Source organism: Neoarius graeffei, chromosome 18 (genome assembly GCF_027579695.1).
Source record: "Neoarius graeffei isolate fNeoGra1 chromosome 18, fNeoGra1.pri, whole genome shotgun sequence".
Taxonomy (NCBI): Eukaryota; Metazoa; Chordata; class Actinopteri; order Siluriformes; family Ariidae; genus Neoarius; species Neoarius graeffei.
In genome coordinates, this window is record NC_083586.1 from 47476894 (window position 1) to 47504461 (window position 27568).

General features: G+C 40.9%; 1 protein-coding gene across 1 annotated transcript in view; it reads right to left on the minus strand.

The window, feature by feature from the left end:
• vps8 (VPS8 subunit of CORVET complex) overlaps positions 1-27568 on the minus strand; it is a 414958-nt gene that overhangs the window by 163185 nt on the left and 224205 nt on the right. The window contains exons 34-36 of the mRNA XM_060898945.1: positions 25196-25242; positions 13614-13758; positions 2537-2626 (exon numbers count right to left, since the gene is read on the minus strand). Of these exons, the coding sequence (XP_060754928.1) occupies positions 2537-2626; positions 13614-13758; positions 25196-25242 (282 nt within the window). The remainder of the gene's footprint in view (positions 1-2536; positions 2627-13613; positions 13759-25195; positions 25243-27568) is intronic.

A 27568-nucleotide genomic window follows, 5' to 3' on the forward strand; every position in this document is an offset into this window, starting at 1 on the left:
ATGAGCTAACGTGAAAAGATTTCTCAGGTGATTTTTTTAATAACATACTAAAAACATTGATAGATTTTACAACTAGAACTAGCCAGCTAACAAATGTGCAAAGTTGACTAGATTTCTGAGAGGATTTTTAAATCATATTCATAAATATTCATCATCTTTACTGCTAAACCTAACTAGCTAACGTGAAAAGATTTGTCAGGTGATTTTTTTAAAAATATATAACATACTAAAAGCATTGATAGATTTTGCAACTAGAACTAGCCAGCTAACAAATGTGCAAAGTTGACTAGATTTCTGAGAGGATTTTAAAACCATATTCATAAATATTCATCATCTTTACTGCTAACCCTAACTAGCTAACATGACAAGATTTTTGAGGTGATTTTTAGGCCATGTACAAAAACTTTCATCGTTTTCACTGCTAACACTAGCCAGCTAACAAATATGTGCTAAGACGAACGGATTTCTTAGAAGTTTTTAATTACTCGTTAATAAACATTCATAATATTCAATGCTAACTCTAGCTAGTTAACAAATATGTGCTAAGATGTCCGGATTTCTTAAAGGTTTTTAATTACTTATTAATAAACGTTCATAATATTCAGTGTTAACTCTACAGTGGCGGCGGGGGCCTGCGCCCCCCCAAGTTACGATGGGAGCCCTTTGACAATTTACAAGGAAGAAAAGTAGAGTGTGAATAAACAGCCCGCTGCGCGCCTTTGTTTTCCCTTATTAAATCCCGCTGCATCCCTTCATATCAGCGCCCCGACGGCATCCCTTTGTACTGTAGGTTGGTAGCATCCATTCGCACGAAAACCGATGCAAATTGGCCTGGCCCTGACGTCACCGATTGGCTCCGCTTTCTGGGATTTTCCTTACTTGGCTTACGCAGAACTGCAAAACCCATCACTTTTAGCAGACAAGTTGATTTATGAATATTCTGTGGACTAATTAACTCGTTGCTGTGGCAACTGGTCTCCTTGGGTACTCGCGCCAAAGCGGGGACCCTGTGACAGCAAGGCTATGACAGTCTCGCTACATTTGTATCTGACTGATAACTCGTGTCCTGTCTGGATGGCTAGATAGTGCTCACGAGGCGTACAAGCAGTTTGGGGCGCCCAAAAACTTGATGCTGCTCTAGATCTACATGAATTCGCTTGCTGACCACTCACTGAAAATCAGTATGAAGAGGAGTTTCAGAAAAATGTCCATCGCAAACTTTTTGGGCTCGACAAAGGCACCCAAGTTGCTTGATGATAACGAGGAAAGTTTTCGGTATAAATTTTTTTAACATCCCAAGTCAAATTTTGCAAACCAAGAAAGGAACGACTGTTGAATGACTGGATCACTGAAGACTAAAGGAAAGACAGTTATTCATGCTCTCGCTTTATACCACGAGCAGGTATATACATGTGTATTTACTCACATGTAAACACAGTAGAAAGTACCAAACCCATGGTAAGAGGGTGTTATCCTCTCAACGATACCAAGTAGACATAATTGCGTTATAGTATCATTGGTTTGGTTTCATATAGAAAAAAAATACATGGACAAAATGTACTCTAATAGAGACATTAAACTTAGCTTTACTCCACCAAAATTTGCCTCTCAAAATGCAGGAAATAGCGTTTAGAGGGTTAAAAATTCCAAAATTTCCCAGGGGAGCATGCCCCCGGACCCCTCTAGATTTGGCACGCCTTTGGTGCGCGACACGTCGCCCCTCCATCCAAAACTTCCTACCGCCACCTCTGCTCTAGCTAGCTAATGTGCTAACGTGACAAGATTAATGAAGTGACTTTTTGCCATACGCAAAAAATGTGCAAAATTTGACAAGATCTCATCTCATTATCTGTAGCCGCTTTATCCTGTTCTACAGGGTCGCAGGCAAGCTGGAGCCTATCCCAGCTGACTACGGGCGAAAGGCGGGGTACACCCTGGACAAGTCGCCAGGTCATCACAGGGCTGACACATAGACACAGACAACCATTCACACTCACATTCACACCTACGCTCAATTTAGAGCCACCAGTTAACCTAACCTGCATGTCTTTGGACTGTGGGGGAAACCGGAGCACCCGGAGGAAACCCACGCGGACACGGGGAGAACATGCAAACTCCGCACAGAAAGGCCCTCGCCGGCCACGGGGCTCGAACCCGGACCTTCTTGCTGTGAGGCGACAGCGCTAACCACTACACCACCGTGCCGCCCCATTTGACAAGATATATGAGAAAAACTTATTAGCGTCTTTAAAGAACAATTATACAAGTACTTTTATGTAGTTTTTAAGCTACTTTTAACTCCGCTATTTTAAAAAACATGCCTTTGGGTCAATATATAAACTTAAAGACACATTTATTTGTTCAGCTCAGAGACATCCACCAGTCTACAGGCTGAGCTATAAATCCTCTTCATCTAAAGGTGAAAACAAACTGCTACACCCGACAGTCTGAGCTGTTGGAGCCAATAAGGCCACTTTTAGCCGTAGCCTTCTGTTGTTACGTTGTGTCAGCTGTGAGATGAGAGTGAGTGCAAGACCTGGAGCAGCACTTGGAAGGCTCCCTGCACATCTCCTTTCTTCTCCAGCAGGTAGGCTGTGGCCTCATGTAGCTGGTGCTGCTTGGTGATCTGCCAAAAAGTGAATGACACAAACAGAAAGTCAAGCCTCAGCCTTCCGAACACATTGTTTATACAAAAAAAAGGTTCCATTCCAGCACCACAAACTGTCTAATTTTAGTCATAGTGTAATTTACCATCACATCTGAGGGAAATGTTAACGTTCCTGACAGTTGCTTTGTGTACATTCACCACTCTCCAGTAAAAGACCTAACAGCTATTCACTAGCACATTAGCCTCTGTCATTTTAGCTCAAGCCGTTTACCTAGTAACAGTGTTATCATGACTTTAGTGCACTTGAACGGTGTGCAGGAGTAAACTAATCACTAGCCCAAGAACATGTATGGGTAGGCATGTAATGATTCACCCAATTTGCTTTTCATTTCGAGTCGATTTGAGATGGATGAGTTGAGATGGGTTCACAATTTGATTTTCCCCATGATATTTTGGAAAAAAAATCATTTTCCTGTTCTTTATCATCTCATCATATTCCTTTTGTTAAATTAATAAATATAAATTTTTTTCACGGTCTGGTTTCCATCAAATCCTGCGCTCTGATTGGCTGGCGAGCGGGTCTGTATCCTACGATACAGACCCCGGTTATGGACCTCTGGCGACTCGCTTGTTCACAACAACAAACATCGTAGCAATTTTTGTCAACATTTATTTTCACATTTCTCAGGAGAATAGCATTAATTTTACAGCATGGACAGCGATAACGACAGTGTTCACAGCGAAAGCGAGTTTTACTACCCTGAGGAAGAAGAAATAAAAGAAAACATTTCAGCAGAAAGCTAAAACCTGTAAATGTTGCTAACGCCAAGCAAAAACATGGCTGAATCCTGAATGACTCAATTTTGTATAAATAGGGGACTATATACGCGGCAAAATGTAGTTTTTTCCTGCCATGGAAGTACACTTGTATACCGAGGAGGAAGCAATTTGCATTCCAGCCATGAATGAGGATTCAAAATGGCGGCTCGCCTCGGCTCGGTTTTCCCTTTCGGGCGCTCTCGTTTACTGTTAGAATTTGGTAAAGAAAAAAATAAATATATTATTTACCAGCTTAAGGTCGGTTCGTATCGTGAAATACCGTGACCTCGGCCCAGAGGGCCTCGCTCAGTACTTTCAAGACCTCGGTCACGGTACTTCACAACACGGATCTCCCAGCTGGTAAATAATATATATATATATATATATATATATATATATATATATATATATATATATATATATATTTTTTTTTTTTTTTAATGTAATTTTCTTAATAACAATAATTATGTACCCACATTTGTAAAGATTGAAGTAAAATATAATAGCCTATTAACCAAAATATTCTTTTTATTAAAAATTAAAAGGTTAAAAACAAATAGGCCTTTTCTTAATAAACTTTTATAAACATTTGTTCTCCCTCCACTTGCTTCACTTTTCCTTTTGTTAGCTTTCAGCAGTCTGTAAAAAGAGAGCTCTGATTTCTCGTGAAATCTATTTGTCCAGTCAATCACACAACAACTCTTTCCCATTTTAAAACTGTTTTTTGCAGCATTAGAGCTGTGTTACTTCCGCACAGGGTGAAGTTACATGTATTCCTGCTATTTAAATAATATTGGCTGGCTTTTTTTTGTGGTTTATCAGATATATTCCATTCAGCTAGCATGATATTGAACTCGTCTTCGAGTCGTTCAATATCATGCTAGCTGAATGGAATAGATCTGATATACCACAGAAAAAAAAGCCAGCCAATATCTCATCTCATCTCATTATCTCTAGCCGCTTTATCCTGTTCTACAGGGTCGCAGGCAAGCTGGAGCCTATCCCAGCTGACTACGGGCGAAAGGCAGGGTACACCCTGGACAAGTCGCCAGGTCATCACAGGGCTGACACATAGACACAGACAACCATTCACACTCACATTCACGCCAGCCAATATTATTATTATTATTATTATTATTATAATACATACACATTCCTTTTGGGTGTTCAACGTGTCTTTCTCTTTCAAAATTCTTTCAAAATATTCCGTATTTAAAGAAGCAAACCTGGCAGCCATGTTTATTTACAAATTGTCACAGTCGCTTGCTAGCGCAGAAGTTTTCCATCTCCGATGTGTGACATCATGTTGTCTTGACAACCATGCAATATTGTGAACCATATTCAACGCTTTATTTGCCATTGGGTAGAGTGATGTAATACACGTAGGACAAGCGACATGATAACAATATTGCATGCTATCAAACCAAATGTATGAAACCCGCTAGACGGGAATAGAACACAGTTTTATTCCATTGAAAAAGTGTCCTGTATGTATAATAATGTGCATTATTGCACCCTCTGCTGTCTAAACAGCACAATTACAGCTTAGAAAAACAACGAAATCATGGAGCCTGATAATAATCGTGATTAATTTTTGATTTCATTGATTCAGATCGTCATAAATTTTTATTGCGATTTATCATCACATAATACGTCATTGAAATGTCTATGTATAGGGCAAGAACATGTCTGGGCTATGAGTGGTCATTAGTGTTCCTTAAAGACTTCTTTATGCGATTTCCTCAAAACATACATACATGTTATTTACCAGCTGGGAGATCCGTATCATGAAATACCGTGACCGAGGCCTTGAAAATACTGAGCGAGGCCCTCTGGGCCGAGGTCACGGTATTTCACCATACGGACCGACCTTAAACTGGTAAATAATATATTTATTTTTTTCTTTACCAAATTCTAACAGAAAACGAGAGCGCCCGAAAGGGAAAACCGAGCCGAGCCGCCATTTTGAATCCTCATTCAAGGCTCTAATGCAAATGGCTTCCTCCTCGGTATACAAGTGCACTTCCATGGCAGGGAAAAAACTACATTTTGCCGCCTATGTAGTCCCCATTTATACAAAATTGAGTCATTCAGGATTCAGCTATGTTTTTGCTCGGCGTTAGCAACAGTTAGAGGTTTTTAGCTTTCTCCTGAAATGTTTTCTTTTATTTCTTCTTCCTCAGGGTAGTAAAACTCGCTTTCGCTGTGAACACTGTCGTTATCACTATCCATGCTGTAAAATTAATGCTATTCTCCTGAGAAATACTGGCAAAAATTTATAAGATTTTTGATAATCTTATAAATAAATCTTATAAAAAAAGATAAATGTTGACAAAAGTTGCTACTATGTTTGTTGTTGTTGTGAACAAGCGAGTCACAAGAGGTCCGTAACCGGGGTCCATATCGTAGGATACGGACCCGCTCGCCAGCCAATCAGAGCGCAGGATTTGATGGAAACCGGGCCGCAAAAAAAAAACAAATTTTTATCTGGAATAATTAAACATAACGAATGTCAAGGTGATGTGACGTACCTCGACGCTGGAACTATAGTGCATGCTACTCATGAATCCAACTACCTGCTACAAGACACACATCGGCTTTTACTAGTCTGATTAAATATGATCGTTTCACAATTAGGAACATGCACATATGCGAAAACGAGCAAAGATAACTGCCTTGCTTGCACACGCAGTTAAACATGCAGAGAAAAAATAAAGATGCCGGTCAGATTAGAATATATAGTAAAGAGAAAACACCACAGGCACTTAGCTACATGTCGGCCAAAGGCTTGCTGAATTTTTGTCGAGGGCGCAAACGTGATGCGCTACATCAAACACTTTTTTTTTTTTTTTTTAGAAAAGGATAATAATACTCATGGCTAAGTCGTCACCTTCATGGTAATTTATTTATTCGTTTGTGTTGGTACTGATGCACCTAACAAGCTTGGCATACTTTATTACTTTATGTTATGCATTATTTTTTGGTGATTATCCAATAAGAATAATACACTGTTACAAAAAGCATGGCGCATCAGTGAGACGTGTGGATATGTCTGAATCCAGTGGAGACACCAGTCAGGAGACATCGCAGATAGAGAGATAGCAAGATAGAGAGATGTCAGACAGCCAAATGGTATAAAGAAAAAAAAAAAAGCAAGACAGAAGGGAAAAAGGTCAGAGAGTTGGGAGGCAGACAGGATTCGAAGAGACAGCATACCTGTAGGGTAGATGAACATAGCATATCTACTCTCTCCCGAGTGTGTGTGTGCGCGCACGCCTGATCAAATATTTAGCGGGTGCCAGTGGATGTAAAACCGTATTGATTCTGCTGAACTACTCTGGTGTGCTCTCCACATCTCTCACACTCCCTTTCCACTCCACGTCTTCACTTTTGCTCTGTCTGTCTCTGTCTCCTTTTCAGCAGTTCAGCCACTGAACACAGCCCCATCACCAAACTCACTGTATTATTAAAGCTCTGCTGAGTGCTTGCTGGGGAGAAACAGGCCTCTCGTGCCTTTTTCTGTTACGACAGAGTGGACAGGCTGAGAAAGCCTGGTTAAAATCCGCGATGGACGGCTGCGTCTGGAATTTAATGCAGATTGCAGTTTGGAAATATTAATAGGGGACTGGTGACGCTCCTGAGTGAGCGGTAACTCTGGATTAACAAAGTGGACTTTAAAGCTACAGTCAGCCATTTTGGCAGACTTCAGCTGAATCTCGCTGCTTTGAAGCTCAAAATCTAAAACACTGTTCTTTTCCAATATTCTTTTCAAGCCACGGCCCCAAATCACATCCCGATACTAGGGCCCTGTCCACACGGCAACGGATTCAGGTGACTCCAATACAATTGCTTATCGTTTAGGCCTGGCGTCCACACGGCACCGGCGTTTTGGGTGCCCAAAACGCAATCTTTTTGAGAACGGGTTCCAGAGTGGAAAGATCTGGCAACGTTGCCGTTGTGAAGTCGTCTGGATGAGTAGAATGGATTTGTTTACGATGACGTCACAACCACATGACTGTCAGTGCTTCACACCGGGTAGAAGTGTAACGAACTCGATGCGAGTTGTCAACAAATCCTATAACTTGGTTCATGAAACGCGCTTACAAAATATTTTCACTGTGAATATTTATTGTGTAATGGTGCAAAGTGAGAGAGAGACTTTGCCCTTAGGGCAGAGTCAATCCCGCCAGCGAAAATAGGGGAAAAAAGGAGCGATCTCACCTCTTCAGATGTTGGTTTAAGTCCTACAATACATTCCTCAAAAAGGGCGTAGAAGAACAAATTAATCCATCAACGTGTAGCATTCAATTTATTACGGACCATTAAAGACGCCGCCTTCCGCGTAGAATCATACGTCATCCTCGCCACCATATTGGATAGGTCAAAGCGGAGAATAAAGATTCATGTGCTGCGTTTAACTGTACCAACAGGTTTACCGTCCAAACGAGATCACATGGGATTACCTTTCACAGGTGAGAAACAACAAATTAATCCATCAACGTGTAGCATTCAATTTATTCCGGACCATTAAAGACGCCGCCTTCCGCGTAGAATCATACGTCATCCTCGCCGCCATATTGGATGGGTCAAAGCGGAGAATAAAGATTAGCTGCGTTTAACTGTACCAACAGGTTTACCGTCCAAACGAGATCACATGGGATTACCTTTCACAGGTGAGACTGGAAAAATACTTTTCATTGTATTTGGTCATTATAATGTAATTTTACGAACAGATTTTCCTGACTTTGTGGCTAATATGAAGTCTCGCACATAATAGTTTATGCGCATGCGTCCTTACTTCTTCTATTGTTCTGGTGTCTCCGAAGGGACCGTCTTACAGCGCCCCTAGAGGTGTGGCATGTGTATTGCATCGTTTTCAGCAAGCGTTGCGTTGCCATATGGACCTGATATTTTACTGATCGTTGCCCATTTGGACGCGATATATTTTTAAATAACATCTCGTTGCCGTTGTTGTGTGGATGTAGCCTAGATTTCCTGAAAAGTTGTAAAACAAGACGTGTCTTTATAGACCCCTTCACAGTAAACGTCATTCATACGTAAGCGGAAATTGCGCGCGCAGCCTGGACCCAAAAAAGACTCAGAAATGCCTAGTTGTTGTGTTGTCGGGTGTCAGAATCGTAGCAGTGATGGGGTTAAAATGTTCAGAATTCTAGCAGGATCGCACCCATTCCAAAAAATCGCCGACGTCTATGGCTACAAGCCATCAAACATGTAGACTGGGATGAAAGCACCATCAAAAATGCAGCGCCCACTTCATCACAGGTAAGATCAGGCTATTTATTAAATCTTTCTTTTTTATTCTTTCTAGTCTTCGTTTACTGATGTAGCAAAATACTTTGGTAACGTTTGTCTGATTAGCTGGGTCATAGTTACACAATGTAATGAATATTGTTAGCATGTTAACTTAGCTTTGCATGCAATTTTGTTTGTAGGAGAGCTCTCGCTCGACTCAAGCAGTCCAGATTTTGTGCCATCATTATTTGTGTATGCCGAAAATCACAATTTTAAAGCAAGGATGGAAAGGTAAAACTGTGTGCCCTCGCTCTAAATGCCAACTTACGTTGAGTGCTCTAACCTAGCTCCCGCCCCGTTCAGTTTCATTTCTGCTCTCTGCCTCTCGCTTTTTACGCAGCTCTGATTTCTCTTAGCTGCACTCTTTACACTATCATTCCTTTCATGCCATTACCTCCTGCAAATTGCTGTTTAGTGTTGGTATTTGCTGTTGTAGCTAAAGCCACATTGCCATCACATCACTGGCATAATTTGATTAAAACAATTTCAGTGTAAAACACGTTCTGTACATGCCCGCACATAACAATCATATGCGACTAAAGACTTGTAGGCACGAAGTTTTTCGTGGGTGTACACTGAAGTCTTGTCAATAAGGTACGAGTATATATCTGGCCATTGTATACCAGGGAACTTACTAACATCGTCCGTCCACTCTTTAATTAAATGCGGATCCGGTAGGCGATGTCCACTTGTTAGAGTTAACTTATTTATGTAGCATTCTCGATCTTGTAACGACAACTGTTTGGCATAATCTGACAGCTCATAATGCCGGTCTATGGGCAGCGCCATTGTTTCTGGGTCCAGGCTGCGCACGCATCCTGGCAACGGTCGGTTTGTTTACAAACATGTGAAGGGGTCTATAAATGGACAGGTAAACAGTCTTTGTTTGGATTGACTGGATCTTGGAGTTTAAGATCATTATTCTGTTTTCAGAGTCGGGCACTCTACAGAATTCGAATCAACACCTTATGACCAATCAGAACTAAGAATCCAAGGAATTAATCATAAAAACACAGCATGTTATTATGGAAAAGCCATGGCCTAATGGTTACAGAAGCAGCCTTGGGACCAAAAGGTTGCCAGTTCAATTCCCTGGACCAGCAGAAATGGTTGAAGTGCCCTTGAGCAACGCACCTAACCCCAGGCTGCTCTGGGTATGTTATACGTCGCTCTGGATAAGACAGTCTGCTAAATGCCGTTGTCATGTTATTATAGTTATTCTCATCCATAGGGGTTGGCAAGCAGCATTTTTACCTTTTATAATTATATTTAATATGTTATGTTCAGTGTAGTGGTTAGCGCTGTCGCCTCACAGCAAGAAGGTCCGGGTTCGAGCCCCGTGGCCGGCGAGGGCCTTTCTGTGCGGAGTTTGCATGTTCTCCCCGTGTCCGCGTGGGTTTCCTCCGGGTGCTCCGGTTTCCCCCACAGTCCAAAGACATGCAGGTTAGGTTAACTGGTGACTCTAAATTGACCGTAGGTGTGAATGTGAGTGTGAATGGTTGTCTGTGTCTATGTGTCAGCCCCGTGATGACCTGGCGACTTGTCCAGGGTGTACCCCGCCTTTCGCCCGTAGTCAGCTGGGATAGGCTCCAGCTTGCCTGCGACCCTGTAGAACAGGATAAAGCGGCAACAGATAATGAGATGAGATGTTATGTTCATGAAACAAGTTAGTTCCTGCTCTCACTTACATTATAGTAGCTATACACATTCATTCCTTCACCAGCTTCTCTTTATTTTAAACAAAGAGTGCTCTGAGAGCACAATATCCCCTGCTGGCAACTTTATCTATGCTATAAGTGCTTCATACACCCTCATGAAATTGTCGAAGTACAAGTTTGGTAATAAAGAACCATAACTCTGGTAAAATGCAACTGAATTGAACAAAATTGCAATATGCGTATTACCGACATATAAGAAAGAATGCTGTCAAGTTTCATGAAATTCTACCAAAACTTGTGAGGGGAGTTGATTTCAGAAGGTGAGTACCCTTCCTGGGACGGATGGCCGGACATCGCCACGACATAATCCCCCTTCGGGCCTTTCGGCCAGCGGGGGATAATAAAAACTGTGAGAGAAGCTGATTTCAGAAAGCAAGCACACCTTGATGAAATTGCCAAAGTACAAGTTTGTAAATAATCAAGCACATAACTCTGGTAAAATTTGCCCAAATTAAACGAAATTTCAATATGCGTATAACTGTCGTATAACAAAGCCTTTTGCCAAGTTTGGTGAAATTTCTCCACAAATTATGAGAGGAGTTGATTTCAGAAGAACGTACACCCTCATGAAATTGTCAAAGTACAAGTTATTTAATCAAGGGTCAAAACTCTGGGAAAATTTTCACAAACAAAATTAAATCGCAATATGCGTATTACCGTCATATAATGAGGCCTTTTGCCAAGCGTCGAGAAATTCGTCCAAAAATTGTGAGAGGAGTTGATGTCAGAAGGCGAGCACACCTTCATGAAATTGTGAAAGTACAAGGTTGTTAATCAAGGGCTGTAACTCTGGTAAAATGCGACTGAATTGAACAAAATAACAGTATGAGTACTACTGACACATAACAATGCCTTCTGCCAAGTTTGGTGAAATTCCTCCAAAAATTGTGAGAGGAGTTGATTTCAGAAGGAAAACACACTCTCATGAAATTGTCGAAGAATAATTTTGTTAATCAAGAGCTGTAATTCTGGTAAAATGTGACCCAATTTAACGAAATTACAATACGCGTATTACCGACATATAGCAATACCTCTTGTCAAGTTTCGTGAAATTCCTCCAAAAATTGTGAGAGGAGTTGATTTCAGAAGGTGAGCACCCTTCCTGGGACGGATGGATGGACATCGCCACGACATAATCCCCCTTCGCGCCTTTCGACCAGCGAGGGACAACAAAAAACAAAATAAAACGCAGTTTATGTTAGCGAGGAACTCGAAAGCGCAAACTCCTCTGTCCTGAAGATGTAGAGAGAAACTCACTAATTGTTATAAAGCACTGACCCTAGCGACTCCTTCCACAAATATGAAATAAACGTCTCCGAACAGAAACCTTCACCAGTACAATTTCCTTTACCAGTAACAACACTTTAAAAAAAATTATTTCCATTTATTATTAGGATCATGTGAAGATCATGTGACGCAGCTGCCAAACAAGTCCCTGTGAATGAGCTGTTACGAGAGAAATGATGTATTACAAGCTCACTAATATAAACCTATATTATCATATAGAACCATAAAAGCCATGTTGTTATAGAAAACTAATCAACATGTTCTGATTTGAGAATTCAGTAGCGCTGTGGTATGAAGCATTTTAAAGTATGGAGGAAAAAGAGAACGTTGCAGTTCCAGATTCTCTTCAAATTCCACTTAATGATGCCCCGCCTACCTCGACATTTGTAATTTAAATGGCACAGATGATGAAAAACTCACTTTTTCAGAGTTTGCACATACATTTGGGGATCTGGAGTGTCTACCGACCCACTCACTCTGAAATAAAAACACCCAGTCAGTTTCTTTTGTGCTCCTATTTCAGAAAACATGTGCTTCAATAAGATTCCGATTTGTCTCCACTTTGATGCCACAAGGGGAGATCATTAGAATAATGATCATAGATAATGACCCCCTCATCTGAGTATCTCCACTCATGGCTTGAGAATTGGCTGGCAGAGGAGGGGGGTGGGGCGAACAGTGGCTCATTATCATTTAAAGGAACAGAGAGCCAAATCAGTCGTTCTGAACAGAGCTGTTTAGACGGGGTGAGAAGGGAGCTGTGGTGCTTTATCTTTGTGCTATTTTGACCAAAGTATGTCACAGACATACATGTTATTTCCCAGCTGGGACGTCCGTATCATGAAATACCGTGACCGAGGTCTTGAAAGTACTGAGCAAGGCCCTCTGGGTCGAGGTCAGTATTCAATGCCGAGGTCACGGTATTTCACCATACGGACCAACCTTAAGCTGGTAAATAATATATTTATTTTTTTCTTTACCAAATTCTAACAGAAAACGAGAGCGCCCGAAAGGGAAAACCGAGCCGAGCCGCCATTTTGAATCCTCATTCACGGCTCTAATGCAAATGGCTTCCTCCTCGGTATACAAGTGCACTTCCATGGCAGGGAAAAAACTACGTTTTGCCATCTATGTAGTCCCCTATTTATTCAAATAGGAGTCATTCAGGATTCAGCCATGTTTTTGCTCGGCGCTAACAACAGTTAGAGGTTTTTAGCTTTCTCCTGAAATGTTTTCTTTTATTTCTTCTTCCTCAGGGTAGTAAAACTCGCTTTCGCTGTGAACACTGTCGTTATCGCTATCCACGCTGTAAAATTAATGCTATTCTCCTGAGAAATGCTGGCAAAAATTTACAAGATTTTTGATAAAAATCTTATAAATAAATCTTATAAAAAAAGATAAATGTTGACAAAAAGTTGCTACTATGTTTGTTGTTGTTGTGAACGAGCGAGTCGCCAGAGGTCCGTAACCGAGGTCCGTATTGTAGGATACGGACCCGCTCGCCAGCCAATCAGAGCGCAGGATTTGATGGAAACCAGACCACAAATAAAAAATTTCCTTAAGACCTCAGGGAACTGGGTCAACTTGCAGGAAAGGGGTACAATATGTCACCTTTAATCAACAAGAGAGCAGATATTTGACTGAACTTTACCAAAAAACTCTGAGCACATCTCTAATACTCAAAAGCAGAGTAGGAAACTATGATATTGTGTAATTAATCCACCATTTCACGCAGTAACCTGAGGCGAGTGAGTGATTTTATTATTCATCATCATGTTTTACGATTTGTGAGCTCTGTCCTAGTGGAACCCAAGATGTTCATCGGTGATCAAAATCAGGTCGTCTCAAGGAGAAGCACACGGGCTTACCTCAACGGTCTCCTCCAGGCGGTAGCTCTTGGATGTCTCGAGGAAAGGGGTGACTTGGTGAGGACTAAAACGGCACATCAAGTCCACCAGGAGCTCGTGCAGCTCAGGCCCCAGATTCATAACAGCCTGGGGCATCTGCCCATCACTGTGTGCGTGCGTGTGCGCCAGAAAGAGAGAGAGAGAGAAACAAAGATAACCTTTAAATCATGAATATAATTTAATAAACATGATGCTCACAGGCTCAATTAAATTAAATATAATTGTCATTACAGATCTCCACAGGTGCACGATATAATGAAATGTTGAACACAGCTGCTGTTCAACACTGAACATTATACACAGTACCAGTCAAATGTTTGGACACCCCTTCTAATTCAGTGGTTTTTCTTTAGTTTTATTAATTAAAAGACACTTCGTCATGTCTTAAAGTAATGATGGATGTCGTTTCTCTTTACTTAGCTGAGCGGTTCTTGATGCAATATGGATTACTGCAGTTGTGGTGTTGAATACTGCATTTTTATTATTTGTTATTTGATCCCAAACGCATTAAGAAGGCAAGAAGCTCGTCCACTAATTAACTTTTGATGAGACACACCTATTAATTGAAAAGCATCCCAGGTGACGACCTCATGAAGCTGGTTAAGATTACGCCAATAGTGTACAAAATGTCATCAAGGCAAACGGTTGATACTTTGAAGAATCTAAAATATGAAACATTTTGGGGTCCCCCCCCCCCAACACTTTTTTGTTTTCCATATATATATATATATATATATATATATATATATATATATATATATATATTCGAGTCTTCAGTATTGTCCTACAATGTAGAAAACAGTCAAAATACAGAAAAAGCTGTGAATGAGTAGAGTAGGGGGTGTACAAACTTTTGACCGGTACTGCAGATGATGTAGTTTCAATATTAAAAAGACGACTCTGGTGTTTTTCAACCTAATCTCAATCTACTGCGTCTGTAGAAGCGCAAACAATGCGACGGATTACTGCAGAAAATCTACATTCTTTTTCAAAAAACCTGAGAGTATGTTGTTGGACAGGAGAGCTTGATGCTCACGGCATAAATGATAAAGAAAAAAAAATATTGTAGTGGGTAAACTGATATTTGCAGAATGTCTGAGTGTATAAGCTTCTCATATACATATACACTCCCGTTCAAAAGTTTGGGGTCACCCAGACAATTTTGTGTTTTCCATGAAAAGTCACACTTTTATTTCCCACCATAAGTTGTAAAATGAATAGAAAATATAGTCAAGACATTTTTCTGGCCATTTTGAGCATTTAATCGACCCCACAAATGTGATGCTCCAGAAACTCAATCTGCTCAAAGGAAGGTCAGTTTTATAGCTTCTCTAAAGAGCTCAACTGTTTTCAGCTGTGCTAACATGATTGTACAAGGGTTTTCTAATCATCCATTAGCCTTCTGAGGCAATGAGCAAACACATTGTACCATTAGAACACTGGAGTGAGAGTTGCTGGAAATGGGCCTCTATACACCTATGGAGATATTGCACCAAAAACCAGACATTTGCAGCTAGAATAGTCATTTACCACATTAGCAATGTATAGAGTGGATTTCTGATTAGTTTAAAGTGATCTTCATTGAAAAGAACAGTGCTTTTCTTTCAAAAATAAGGACATTTCAAAGTGACCCCAAACTTTTGAACGGTAGTGTATGTTCAGTTCATATCAGATGACCATAATCAAATGAATAGCTACAACCCCGATTCCAAAAAAGTTGGGACAAAGTACAAATTGTAAACGGAATGCAATAATTTACAAATCTCAAAAACTGATATTGTATTCACAATAGAACATAGACAACATATCAAATGTCGAAAGTGAGACATTTTGAAATTTCATGCCAAATATTGGCTCATTTGAAATTTCATGACAGCAACACATCTCAAAAAAGTTGGGACAGGGGCAATAAGAGGCTGGAAAAGTTAAAGGTACAAAAAAGGAACAGCTGGAGGACCAAATTGCAACTCATTAGGTCAATTGGCAATAGGTCATTAACATGACTGGGTATAAAAAGAGCATCTTGGAGTGGCAGCGGCTCTCAGAAGTAAAGATGGGAAGAGGATCACCAATCCCCTTAATTCTGCGCCGACAAATAGTGGAGCAATATCAGAAAGGAGTTCGACAGTGTAAAATTGCAAAGAGTTTGAACATATCATCATCTACAGTGCATAATATCATCAAAAGATTCAGAGAATCTGGAAGAATCTCTGTGCGTAAGGGTCAAGGCCGGAAAACCATACTGGGTGCCCGTGATCTTCGGGCCCTTAGACGGCACTGCATCACATACAGGCATGCTTCTGTATTGGAAATCACAAAATGGGCTCAGGAATATTTCCAGAGAACATTATCTGTGAACACAATTCACTGTGCCATCCGTCGTTGCCAGCTAAAACTCTATAGTTCAAAGAAGAAGCCGTATCTAAACATGATCGAGAAGCGCAGACGTCTTCTCTGGGCCAAGGCTCATTTAAAATGGACTGTGGCAAAGTGGAAAACTGTTCTGTGGTCAGACGAATCAAAATTTGAAGTTCTTTATGGAAATCAGGGACGCCGTGTCATTCGGACTAAAGAGGAAAAGGACGACCCGAGTTGTTATCAGCGCTCAGTTCAGAAACCTGCATCTCTGATGGTATGGGGTTGCATTAGTGCATGTGGCATGGGCAGCTTACACATCTGGAAAGACACCATCAATGCTGAAAGGTATATCCAGGTTCTAGAGCAACATATGCTCCCATCCAGACGACGTCTCTTTCAGGGAAGACCTTGCATTTTCCAACATGACAATGCCAAACCACATACTGCATCAATTACAGCATCATGGCTGCGTAGAAGAAGGGTCCGGGTACTGAACTGGCCAGCCTGCAGTCCAGACCTTTCACCCATAGAAAACATTTGGCGCATCATTAAACGGAAGATATGACAAAAAAGACCTAAGACAGTTGAGCAACTAGAATCCTACATTAGACAAGAATGGGTTAACATTCCTATCCCTAAACTTGAGCAACTTGTCTCCTCAGTCCCCAGACGTTTACAGACTGTTGTAAAGAGAAAAGGGGATGTCTCACAGTGGGAAACATGGCCTTGTCCCAACTTTTTTGAGATGTGCTGTTGTCATGAAATTTAAAATCACCTAATTTTTCTCTTTAAATGATACATTTTCTCAGTTTAAACATTTGATATGTCATCCATGTTCTATTCTGAATAAAATATGGAATTTTGAAACTTCCACATCATTGCATTCCGTTTTTATTTACAATTTGTACTTTGTCCCAACTTTTTTGGAATCGGGGTTGTACATAGTGAACGATATTAAAAGAGAACTGAAGGCAAATTATCATCAAAATTCTAATTCTCATTTTATTAAATATCGGAATGCATTTTTGATCGCTGTTTTGTCACTGCTGTAGCAAGTTATGAGTGTCTGAAATATGCTATGTAATACATCGGTCCATATGTCAAAGCAATGGCTGTAAATGAGATGCATTGAGACCTGTGCGAGACATCGTAGGATGGAAGTAAAACGTACAGCGGAAATCAAAGTGACCAACCCTGTGTCCGAAATCGCTCACTCGTTCACTACTCCCTACTCCCTATATAGGGAATTACTATATAGAGGACTATATAGTGAGCTCATTGGTAAATGAAAAAACGCTTTCGGACACTAGTCCATCGCGCTGGGATTTACATCATTACTGTCGCACAATTAAAACGTGCCGGATCAGCCGGCTGGTGGGTTTTCAAAATAATAAATACATGCATGTATTTTTGTGATAAATCCATATCAGGATATCAGCTCATACACCGTGAGTAGAGAAAAACAAAATGGTGGAGCGTGTTACTCAACCGACTGAGGACGAAATAAAAACTACTCGAAAACAAAACCCCAAAAAATACAAAAAAAAAAAAAAGGGCAACAAAATATGGAATGAAAGTATTTGATGGTAAGAACGTACCTTTTGTTATTTTTCAAGAATTATTATCATCACATTTTTCACAAATTGCTCCTGTCATTTTGCCGGTTTGTTTACATTCTAAGCGGAAATTATTTTGTCGGATGTTTTGTATACAGTTTTATTTATCGAATTTGCAAAAAATAAAAAATGCTCCGTTTCTCAAAATGGGTGGTGTAGTGGTTAGGACTGTCACCTCACAGCAAGAAGGTTCTGGGTTCGAGCCCCGGGGCCGGCGAGGGCCTTTCTGTGTGGAGTTTGCATGTTCTCCCCGTGTCCGCATGGGTTTCCTCCGGGTGCTCCGGTTTCCCCCACAGTCCAAAGACATGCAGGTTAGGTTAACTGGTGACTCTAAATTGACCGTAGGTGTGAATGTGAGTGTGAATGGTTGTCTGTGTCTATGTGTCAGCCCTGTGATGACCTGGCGACTTGTCCAGGGTGTACCCCGCCTTTCGCCCGTAGTCGGCTGAGATAGGCTCCAGCTGGCCTGCGACCCTGTAGAACAGGATAAAGCGGCTAGAGATGATGGACGGATGGAATGCTTTTCAAAATCCAGTGATTGTTGATAGAATAAAGCAGTTATTCCACTCAGTCTTGTCGTACATGGCTTATAGCCAAGTCGGTGCTACGTGCCTTGTCGGCTATCAGCTCATGTACGACTCGATTTTGTGGAATAACTATTAATTTGATAGCTAGTAAGGTTTGTTTTATGCCCCCCCAAATGTGTCACCATACTACTTTCAGTTCACATCGAATTTGACGCCGAAACGAGTCGAGTCGCTGATTTAAGGCCTTCGAACTAAGAGTCAACCCTAAAACTTCAGAGCTGATTCCGCACATCTCATCTCATCTCATTATCTCTAGCCGCTTTATCCTTCTACAGGGTCGCAGGCAAGCTGGAGCCTATCCCAGCTGACTACGGGCGAAAGGCGGGGTACACCCTGGACAAGTCGCCAGGTCATCACAGGGCTGACGCATAGACACAGACAACCATTCACACTCACATTCACACCTACGCTCAATTTAGAGTCACCAGTTAACCTAACCTGCATGTCTTTGGACTGTGGGGGAAACCGGAGCACCCGGAGGAAACCCACGCAGACACGGGGAGAACATGCAAACTCCGCACAGAAAGGCCCTCGCCGGCCACGGGGCTCAAACTCGGACCTTCTTGCTGTGAGGCGACAGCGCTAACCACTACACCACCGTGACGCCCGGATTAACATTAGCGTTTTTCAATTAGCAAGACTGAGGATATTTATGTCCTTATTTTGAATTTGTCTGGTCAGAATTGAATAAATCAGGGACTGAAACGCAGATAAGACCTAAAGCTGGCTAAACAGTGTGTAGACCAGTTTAAAAAAAATGTACAGAATCCTGTTGCATTAGTTTGGGCATCTCTGTTCTGAATCATGAGCATGTTCACACAGGCATTTTATTTGGAAATGGTGATATTCCCAAGCACAGCAGATGGAAAACTGGTTGCGTCTCCTCTGAAATGATCAGGAAAACCAGCGGGCGTGAAGGTGGTGTTTGTAATTGGATGTGCACGTCATGCTCAGCCACTCAACCTCGCTCCAGATGTTGCCGCACCACTTAAGACAGCTGGAGCCGAGTCTCGCTTGAGGAGTCCGTTTGCATGAAAGCGGCAGCTTCTTGTTTTTAGAACGGACCTACTGTCCTAAATGCTTATTTCAGCAATTAGACTCACGACTCACTCAGAGCTGTGAAGCTCAATATTTTGATCCACGGAGCTTTTCTCTGATGTGCATTATACCATGCGACATAATAGCAAAAATCATCGTCCTATTTTACTCCCTCGTAATTACGAGGGTTTTTCAGCTCCGGCTTGAGGAGCGTTTAGCAGCAACTGATTGCTTTTTGATTTGAGAGCTTGAGCCGTGATCAAGGAAGGACTCTTTACTGAGAGGAACACTCTCCATGTGGTATGTGTCCGAGTCTCAAAAAAAAAAAAAGGTCGAAGCCTCTTATATTTATGCTCTTGGTTCTGAGAATATCAGGCAGTGGTTCGGCTTTCTGAGCTTTACAATACACATCTTTGCACAAACACTTCATTGTTTTGTGGGTCTTATATTTGGATTATGTCCAATTATAAAATCCTATATGTTAACATGCTAATGAACTTCTAAAACCCGACAACCAACTACCCGTGTTGTTCCGACCTTTTGGTAGTTATACACTACCGTTCAAAAGTTTGGGGTCACTTTGAAATGTCCTTATTTTTGAAAGAAAAGCACTGTTCTTTTCAATGAAGATCACTTTAAACTAATCAGAAATCCACTCTATACATTGCTAATGTGGTAAATGACTATTCTAGCTGCAAATGTCTGGGTTTTGGTGCAGTATCTACATAGGCATGGATTAAAGCAAAAAAAAAATTATTTGACTGAAATTCTACGGGGGGGGGGGTTTATGGGTGGATTTCGATGAAATTCTACGGGGGGGGGGGGGGGGGGGGGTTATGGGTGGATTTCAATGAAATTCTGAGAATGGTTAACTTAGAACTGATAACTTTATTATCAATTAATTAATGGATTAATATATTCAATTTATTGCACTTTCTTTCCATTGCTTCTGTATATTATTTTTTTGTGGCAAACCACACAAATGCAAGCGCCTGGAATGTTTAGTTTTTTTGCACCATAAACTAAATGGCTTTCCGTTTTCACCTATTTCGTACAGCCAAGCCCACCTCCACTTGTTTTTTTACACCTTTATCGATGGCAGACACATCAGTGCCTTCTTTCATGTAAAGCGCATCCATGCTGCCGAAACCGAAAGCAGAATGACATGCTCCTCTGTGCTCGACGTCAAAATAGAAAAAAAAGTTTGGATCCTCGTTGCATTAAAATTATAATTTGACCTTACTTTGTGTTGAATACGACTTCAAAAACAATTCAAGATTTTATTAAGAGAAAAATTGTGGCCAACACGAGTGTTAAGTTACCTAAAAGATCGCGTGAACTTGGCTGCTATCTACTTTGCGTTCGTTCTCATTTTCCTCCATCATTTCATAGGCCAGAAACAGATGTTTTGACGTAATTTAACTTAGTAGGCTATGATTATTATTTAACCGTAGTCTTCTAGACATTTTGACTGTTTGGGGCATTGAACGCTGGTGTATGATTTTCAGGGAATAAAGTTTAGCGCATGTCGGAATATCATTGCGCTCGCAGCCTCCAACTCCTCAAACGGCCTTTAAATTGTGATATAACGTAGGCTATAAGGCACGGTTCTAACATACCTTACACATTGGCCTAACGAAAATAATAATTGTTGGGGCGTCTGCTGATTTGTTAGTTATAAATTTAGGTCTAATTACTTCTGACAGTCTGCAAGCATTGCACCGTCGGGTCTTCAAGTCTGGCTGAAGCAGAGGAGCGGGCTTTCCGGGGTTTATTTTTTCTGTTTTTTTTAACATGCTCTATTTCTATATGTCCAGGTTTGAACTGAGTCATTTTGGCAAGATTTAATTTAACACAAAACAGAAATGGTCAGACACAAGCACGCCAAGCACATGGGAATGTATTTTGCCAATTTTGACAGCGCATGTTTTTTTAATGCCGCACCGTAGACGGCGAACGTTTAAACATGATCAAACATAGGAAATGAACGACACAAAGCATGGCTCAAAAACAAAAAAGTGAAATAAACCCTGCTGATAGTTGATGGTGTTGCAACACATCAGTGTTATGACCCAATCTCTACCCAACCACCCGTCATTTTAATTCTCCTCGGATCAGCACCGACCTCACATTTGGCCTTGGGAGAGTTCAGTTGACGGAAATCCGTCACACGACGGAAAACTTTAATCCATGACATAGGTGTATAGAGGCCCATTTCCAGCAACTCTCACTCCAGTGTTCTAATGGTACAATGTGTTTGCTCATTGCCTCAGAAGGCTAATGGATGATTAGAAAACCCTTGTACAATCATGTTAGCACAGCTGAAAACAGTTGAGCTCTTTAGAGAAGCTATAAAACTGACCTTCCTTTGAGCAGATTGAGTTTCTGGAGCATCACATTTGTGGGGTCGATTAAATGCTCAAAATGGCCAGAAAAATGTCTCGACTATATTTTCTATTCATTTTACAACTTATGGTGGTAAATAAAAGTGTGACTTTTCATGGAAAACACTAAATTGTCTGGGTGACCCCAAACTTTTGAACGGTAGTGTATATCTACATACTTCCTGGGTGGGAGATACACTGCAACCCGACGTATTACACGGATAATATCGCACAAGCAACAGTGCAGTTATACCGAATATCAGTGCAGCGACTCTGAGTGCAATTTTGCTTTTATACAACAGCTCCATCAACAAGAAATTAACTCACATTTCGGACACAACATGGCCAGATTTCTTTGATTAAATGGTTTATTTTTAGACGTGGAAGCATATGCCGAAGAAACCACACCCACTTTATTGCACGTCGGCTAGGTGGCTCACGTCGATTTGCGCATTCGCGTTAAAGGTGCTTCTGGTGAAATTGGTGTCCCTTCTTCCTTTCCATTTTCATCTGAAGAGCTTTCATATTTTAAGTCAAATGAAAAAAGTATCATTTGCTGATAATCTCGCTAACGCTACCGTAGCAACCGTTTCGAACCAGGAAGTGGAATTTTACATGCCGTGATACACACAGTAAAACGTCCCAGTGCGGTTACAGTAAATATCAGCAATCTTGAAACGCTGCGCGACCAATCAAATTAGAGGACTGGAAGGAAATTATTATACACAGAGGACACTTTTTTCCATGGAATAAACACATGTTCTATTCCCTTCTAGTGGGTTTCATTCATTTGGTTTGACAGCATGCAATATTGTTAGCATATCGCTTATCCTATGTGCATTACGTCACTCGACCCAATAGAGAATGAGCGTTGAATATAGTTTACGATATTGCACGGTTGTCAAGACAACATGATGTCATGTCAAAGACGTAAAACTTCCACACTAGTGAGCGACTGGGACAATTTGTAAATAAACAAAACATGGCCGCCAGGTTTGCTTCGTTAAATACGTTAGATTTTGAGAGAATTTCGAAAGAGAAAGACGCGTTGAACACCTGAAAGGAATGTGTACGTATAATAATAATAATAATAATAATAATACAACCCCGATTCCAAAAAAGTTGGGACAAAGTACAAATTCTAAATAAAAACGGAATGCAATAATTTACAAATCTCAGAAACTGATATTGTATTCACAATAGAACATAGACAACATATCAAATGTCGAAAGTGAGACATTTTGAAATTTCATGCCAAATATTGGCTCATTTGAAATTTCATGACAGCAACACATCTCAAAAAAGTTGGGACAGGGGCAATAAGAGGCTGGAAAAGTTAAAGGTACAAAAAAGGAGCAGCTGGAGGACCAAATTGCAACTCATTAGGTCAATTGGCAATAGGTCATTAACATGACTGGGTATAAAAAGAGCATCTTGGAGTGGCAGCGGCTCTCAGAAGTAAAGATGGGAAGAGGATCACCAATCCCCCTAATTCTGCACCGACAAATAGTGGAGCAATATCAGAAAGGAGTTCAACAGTGTAAAATTGCAAAGAGTTTGAACATATCATCATCTACAGTGCATAATATCATCCAAAGATTCAGAGAATCTGGAAGAATCTCTGTGCGTAAGGGTCAAGGCCGGAAAACCATACTGGGTGCCCGTGATCTTCGGGCCCTTAGACGGCACTGCATCACATACAGGCATGCTTCTGTATTGGAAATCACAAAATGGGCTCAGGAATATTTCCAGAGAACATTATCTGTGAACACAATTCACCGTGCCATCCGCCGTTGCCAGCTAAAACTCTATAGTTCAAAGAAGAAGCCATATCTAAACATGATCGAGAAGCGCAGATGTCTTCTCTGGGCCAAGGCTCATTTAAAATGGACTGTGGCAAAGTGGAAAACTGTTCCGTGGTCAGACGAATCAAAATTTGAAGTTCTTTATGGAAATCAGGGACGCCGTGTCATTCGGACTAAAGAGGAAAAGGACGACCCGAGTTGTTATCAGCGCTCAGTTCAGAAGCCTGCATCTCTGATGGTATGGGGTTGCATTAGTGCGTGTGGCATGGGCAGCTTACACATCTGGAAAGACACCATCAATGCTGAAAGGTATATCCAGGTTCTAGAGCAACATGTGCTCCCATCCAGACGACGTCTCTTTCAGGGAAGACCTTGCATTTTCCAACATGACAATGCCAAACCACATACTGCATCAATTACAGCATCATGGCTGCGTAGAAGAAGGGTCCGGGTACTGAACTGGCCAGCCTGCAGTCCAGATATTTCACCCATAGAAAACATTTGGCGCATCATAAAACGGAAGATACGACAAAAAGACCTAAGACAGTTGAGCAACTAGAATCCTACATTAGACAAGAATGGGGTAACATTCCTATCCCTAAACTTGAGCAACTTGTCTCCTCAGTCCCCAGACGTTTACAGACTGTTGTAAAGAGAAAAGGGGATGTCTCACAGTGGTAAACATGGCCTTGTCCCAACTTTTTTGAGATGTGTTGTTGTCATGAAATTTAAAATCACCTAATTTTTCTCTTTAAATGATACATTTTCTCAGTTTAAACATTTGATATGTCATCTATGTTCTATTCTGAATAAAATATGGAATTTTGAAACTTCCACATCATTGCATTCCGTTTTTATTTACAATTTGTACTTTGTCCCAACTTTTTTGGAATCAGGGTTGTAATAATAATAATAATATTGGCCGGCTTTTTTTTTCGTGGTCTATCAGATCTATTTCATTCAGCTACTCGTCTTTGACTCGTTCAATATCATGCTAGCTGAACGGAATATATCTGATATACCATGAAAAAAAGCCAACCAGTATTATTTAATTATGTCACGATATATTGCATTTGAGATACAGCACACCTTACTCTCAAGCTAAACAGACTCAACTGTGGCTTAGCAAACAGAGTTTATAGAGTTTGTTCTCAGCTGTTTAGGATTTCTCACTGCCAATTTGCCTGTAGCAAGTTTGTCATGTTCGAGTACAGACTTCCAGCCTCGGCCTGGTCTGGGCAGCGAGTCCTGTATTACCAACAGGGAGCAGTTTTTATCCCTTTCCCTTTTCAGGGAGAGGATTAAGCTAACCGCAGGAGAAAATCGGATCGAGAAACAAGTGTTTTTGGACCGGTTTCTCTCACACAAACCAATGTGCTTTGATATGCGCAAATATAAACTCCAACGGTCATTTAAAGGAAGGAGAATAACATGGAGAAAAGTTGCACAAATGGCCTTGGTTTACTGCGAACTTGCTGCATTTGTAGAGCGATTTCTCCTGCTCGGTTTGTTGGCGAGGCAGGACGGATGCATTCTACAGAACGTTATCAAATTTATAAAAATCATGTGTGTCTACATCGCTAAAGGACTCGGACAAACATCTCTAACTGATCGATTTTAAATGAAACCTCGGATGTTTGGTCTATTTTCACGAAGATGGTGGTAAAATATACAGTTTAACATTTTTTGTTCCTACACATTAAATAAAAGTAATTTCAATTAGTACAAACTTCAGGATTTTTTTTTTTTTTTTACCTTGGATTCAGCAAATTCCCCAGGAACTGGAACACCAAATGATCATCCTAGAGGAACAAAAACACAAAATATTCAAAATCACATACTGTACACCGTATTAATAACAGGAATGTAACCATTCACCCAATTCATAATAGTTTTGAAAGAAGGAAAAAAAAAGGAAAAATGACCAAAAAAAAGCAACATCTCATCTCATTATCTGTAGCCGCTTTATCCTGTTCTACAGGGTCGCAGGCAAGCTGGAGCCTATCCCAGCTGACTACGGGCGAAAGGCGGGGTACACCCTGGACAAGTCGCCAGGTCATCACAGGGCTGACACATAGACACAGACAACCATTCACACTCACATTCACACCTACGCTCAATTTAGAGCCACCAGTTAACCTAACCTGCATGTCTTTGGACTGTGGGGGAAACCGGAGCACCCGGAGGAAACCCACGCGGACACGGGGAGAACATGCAAACTCCACACAGAAAGGCCCTCGCCGGCCACGGGGCTCGAACCCGGACCTTCTTGCTGTGAGGTGACAGCGCTAACCACTACACCACTGTGCCACCCCAAAAAGCAACATATATTTTCCTATTCTTTATCAACTTAAATATTCCTTTTGTTAAATAAAAAAAAAAAAAACTTTTGTTTCATTTTCTGTATAACCAACACTAATTATTTACCCACATCTGTAAAGGATGGAGTAAAAATATATTATTCTATCCACATTCACCGGACCTGAGCAATCGCGCGCTCTGATTGGCTACTCTACTACTAGGATATCAGCTCATATACCGTGAGTAGAGAAAAACAAAAACAGAGCATTTTTATTTTTTGCAAATTCGATAATTTATACAAAATGTCCGACAAAATCATTTCCGCTTAGCGGACACGTGGCAAATTGCATACGTGTGTGTTGCTGAACCAACCGAGGATGAAATAAAAACTCTACTTGAAAACAAAACTCCAAAAAAAAAAAAAATATATATAGAATGAAAGTATTTGATATTAAGAAAGTTTTTTTCATGAATTATCATCATCACATTTTTCACAAATTGCTCCTGTCATTTCACCGGTTTATTTACATTCTTCATCTTTAAGGATTAAAAGTAGTTGAAATGTTTAGACAGGTTCAGAAGCTCAAAGAAAAATAAAATTTGAATATTTTACCATGCGTGTATGCAATTTGCCACGTGTCCGCTAAGCGGAAATGATTTTGTCGGACATTTTGTATAAATTATCGAATTTGCAAAAAATAAACATGCTCTGTTTAGCAAAATCCAGTGAATATGGATAGAATAAAACAGTTATTCCACTCAATCTCGTCGTATATAGTTATAGCCAACTCGGCGCTATCAGCTCATGTACGACTCGGTTTCGTATAATAATTGTTAAATAGCTTATTAACTAAAACAGAGATTCTCAAACTGTGGGCTCCATTCTAGTGGTACGCCAAAGAATCACTTAATTAAATATAAATTTAAAAAAAAAAGTGAAATACTATCCATAATATCCGAATGGATGAAAATATCTTATCAACCGATGACAAGAAAATGAAAGGAAATACAAATTAAGTTAATAATTTAAAAAAGTTTGCAAGTGCTTCTGGGTAGCCATACGTAGCGTACGTACGCATTCCCGCCGGTTCCGCTGACAGACGGTTATCCGCCATTGGTAGACTAGGCTGTGATGGGAAAAGGTGGAGGTGGCTTTGCTAATTATGACGAGTACGACAAAATTACTGTCGTGGCTTAAATCCGCGAATGGGAGCGTGGATCAGGAGAGAGGGAGAACTGAAGAGGACGTGTGTGAGCCGAGCGCGGATGCTAACGACAGTGGCAAAACCAGCCCCAGAACTGCTAGCAAACGGCAGAAACCAGTGAGGAGGAAGTATGATGGAAAATACATAAAACTGGGATTCATTTGGAGCGGGACAGAGGAGCTGCCCAGGCCGCAGTGTGTTGTATGCGGCGACATTCTGAGCAACGAGTCCATGAAACCATCGCATCTCAAACGGCATCTTACAACCAAACACACAGCACTAAAGGACAAACCAATGGATTTTTTTTTACGAAAACGTGATGAACTGAAGCAGTCCAAGTCCACCATTCTGTCCTATGGTACACCCGTAGCCAAAGCACAGGAAGCTTCATATCGTGCCAGCCTCCTGATCGTCAGAGCCGGTAAGCCGCACACAATCGGGGAACTGCTGTGTTTACCATTAGCCAAAGAGATGACACGTATCATGTGTGGAGAGAAAGCTGCCGGAGAGTTAAACTTGGTGCCGCTTTCAAATGACACCATGTCAAGGAGAATAAACGACATGGCTGACGATGTTAAAAAGACACTGATTGAGCGCATTAAGAACAGTAGATATTTTGCCA